Source organism: Eutrema salsugineum, unplaced genomic scaffold (assembly GCF_000478725.1).
Source record: "Eutrema salsugineum unplaced genomic scaffold, Eutsalg1_0 scaffold_5, whole genome shotgun sequence".
NCBI lineage: Eukaryota > Viridiplantae > Streptophyta > Magnoliopsida > Brassicales > Brassicaceae > Eutrema > Eutrema salsugineum.
The window spans coordinates 4,417,453-4,420,445 of NW_006256612.1; the positions used below are offsets into that span (position 1 = coordinate 4,417,453).

At 34.0% G+C, this 2,993-nt stretch overlaps 1 protein-coding gene across 1 annotated transcript; it reads right to left on the reverse strand.

Moving 5' to 3' along the window:
• Positions 1 to 632: 632 nt before the first annotated feature.
• On the reverse strand, positions 633 to 1,707 carry LOC18992063 (photosystem I reaction center subunit psaK, chloroplastic). The gene is made up of 3 exons (XM_006415416.2): positions 1,457 to 1,707; positions 1,086 to 1,169; positions 633 to 1,013 (listed from the first exon to the last, which is right to left on the reverse strand). The coding sequence occupies exons 1-3, from the start codon at positions 1,538 to 1,540 to the stop codon at positions 786 to 788; spliced, it is 396 nt and encodes a 131-aa protein (XP_006415479.1). The 5' UTR covers positions 1,541 to 1,707; the 3' UTR covers positions 633 to 785.
• Between the last annotated feature and the right edge of the window lie 1,286 nt (positions 1,708 to 2,993).

Genomic DNA, 2,993 nt, shown 5'->3' on the forward strand with positions numbered 1-2,993 from the left:
ATAAAAATCTCTCATGGCTCAGTTGGTTCACGTGCTTGTCTATGGTGCTCTGTTTCTCAGGTTCAAATCCAGGGAATAACAATTTTTTTGATTTTTCATCCAACCAAAACGGTGTCGTTTTTAGTAAGCTGACGTGTCTCTTGCCATGTCATACTCCGTCATGCCTCGTCAACATTTTTTAACAGTTGACTAAGGTCAAGATAGATTTTGACCCATATATTAAAGTTCAGATCGTAAATTTGAATTTTTATATAATATAGATAGAAATTAGCACCGTATTTTAGTTTGGATTTTTTTTGGCACATCAAATTTAGTTCGGATTGGTTTTGGCCCTTTTTCCATATAGTATGAATTACGTTTACAAAATGTCAACAACAATTAAAAAAAAAAATGTCAAATGCATTTTAGAGCTTGATGAGAACATCGCGCTCAACTTATGAAATAAACAAACTCTACACAAATCCATCTACCGATAACCCTCTAAATATTCTATCAAATCCTGCAACCCTAAACTACGGTTATAAATGTGGTTCGCTTATATCTCTCAATCTCAATCAAACATCTCTATATTCTTTGATATGTCCCAAGTTTGAAACTGAAAACCCCAGGTTTCGAATAGCAAAGCTTAAAGAGAAGGAAAAAAAGCTTAAATATCATGCAAAAAACAAACATTATAAACATAAAGACTTGTAAAATCCATTAGATCACCCCTCCGGTTCTTGAGAAATTGTTTTAAGAATCTACAAATTTTACAAATACATACTCAAGAGACATTTTAATAAAGTTTAAATAGCACCAATGTTTTTGAGGCCAAGGACAACTCCGACGCCGATGATATGACCAAAGCTACCACAAGCCAACGTATCGGCGAGGGTGAACCCGGCCGGGTCACCCGTTTGTAGACCCGATTCACGTGACTCCAGCTTAAGTCCAGCTGTCGCTTTCCTATTGGCTGATGGTGCAAGTCCGAATCTCCCCGCGAACAGCATCAGGGTCGTCGACGTTACCATTATCTAATTTAAGTGTAATTAATTCTCCCTTAAACGTAATTAAAAAAGCTTAATTAAAGGTTTTTTTTTAGTTACCAGATTTGTTGATGACCCAATGAAGTCACCACACTTTGCACCCAAAGCTCCATTTCCCTTGCGCCTCATGGGCTGAACAGTTGCCTGATAAAAAGAATTTTTTTTTTGAAAAATTGTTATTAATATTTTCTCTTTCAAAATTATTTTGCAATGTGATAAATTTGATACTAAATTACAAATTCGTTTTCCTTCATTATGATAACTAATTCTCCAATGAATCACCCTTGAAAACATATAAAAATCATTGACAAAAATAGACTCCAAGAAAATTGTTTTTTATCAATGCCTATACGTATATAATCATGTATAGAAGATCAAATCACATTTTTAAATCTAAAAGTTAAATTTAAGAACAATGAAAAACAACTAACCAGGCCTTGAACGGGAGCTGCAGAGATCTTGCAGGCTCGAAGTCCATTGAACTGAGGCAGTGTAGTCATCACAGTGCTGGCCATGTTTCCTCGACTCTTAAATTTTAGAGTTAAATCGAAAAACCTCTTATATTCTTGTGCGATATTGACTCTTTAATTTTCGCAGTTTTCCTTCGTATTGTTTTTAAAATGCTTTAGCCAAGAATCATCGTGTGGCTTTGGCGATCACAGAAATGGATTCTGTTTTGGTCACTTCTTGCTGACTCGTCGAGTGGCTATTGGCGGATTTTAATTCTGGATAAGGCTGTCGTGTCATATCACACCGCAGATTTTTTGTTCTGAAACTTATCTTATTGGGGCTTCAAACCAGGCCCATTACGAAAGTACCACTAGCCCTATAAACTCTTCCTTCGTAAATATCACACGATGCTATTTGAGGAGAATGGGAAAGACATCATTTTATTCAGGGACGAACTTGCCATGAAGGCAAGCTTAGTGAATTTTTTATCCTCTTGTGAATTTTATAAATTTTCAAACCACTCGCTCACTCGCAGAGTCGTCGCAGATGAATTATATGGTCATTCAGTTCTCTTCTTTTATTTTAAAGTGTAGCTTAAAATTCTTATCCACAATTCATCTTCTTGACTCACTTGAACTCCAAGTTATCATTGCACTTCTAAATGAAAAATTCTACAAGTTGTATTAACATGTTTTTTTTTTTTTCTAGAGAGATAGTTGTATTAAGATGTTGTTACTTAGATACAAAGTTTAATTTAATATTTGCTGTAACTCGAACTCGAAATTAAGATTAGTTTTTGACCGAATTTATAAATATCAACGACGTCAAACCCGTTGGTCTGAAAATTTAATATGGATAAAATTTCAGACCAAATCCACGTATATTATTCAATACTATAATGAGACATCTTTGTTATTTCCTCTAACAAGCCAAGAACAATTATTTCCCAAAGTTTTTATTTTGTGTTTTACGTTAATGTTCCTATCCATCTTAAGAGAAAATTTGGAATTATATAACCTAACGCAAAAGCCGACGCAGTAGACTCTTGTCTGAGTTCATTATAATAATAATTAATTTCATAAAATATAATGTATCTAGAGCAGCCGTAATTATTCAATCCTCAAAGCTGCCAAACAATAAAATAGTAAGAAATTGTCAACATGGCCTCTTATTATTACTTTGACCAACTAAATAGAGAAAAATAGAAATCTGTTTTGACTAGTTTAGCTGAACCGGTATTCTGATTGATTTTATTAGCAACCAACATGCGCTTACTCACAGATAAAGCTAAACCGATTATTATACCGGCAATAACTTCCGTACCGAACAAATTAACAATTAGACCGGGTCAAACATTTATCATTCGTCTATGGATTTGAGAATCTACCAAGAAGTTACATATATATGAGCGTGTGATCATACACAATTTCTTCATATATATAACACATAGAGATCAACTCCAAAACACATCGATCTCCTTCTTGCTAACACATTATATTTTTCAACAACAACAAAAAA

Excerpts from the sequence above, each read along its gene's own strand:
- LOC18992063 (XM_006415416.2), bottom strand. The coding sequence starts at position 1,540 with ATGGCCAGCACTGTGATGACTACACTGCCTCAGTTCAATGGACTTCGA. Across the intron at positions 1,170-1,456 it reads CAGCTCCCGTTCAAGGCCTG|GCAACTGTTCAGCCCATGAG; the intron begins GTTAGTTGTTTT and ends TCTTTTTATCAG. Across the intron at positions 1,014-1,085 it reads TTGGGTCATCAACAAATCTG|ATAATGGTAACGTCGACGAC; the intron begins GTAACTAAAAAA and ends CACTTAAATTAG.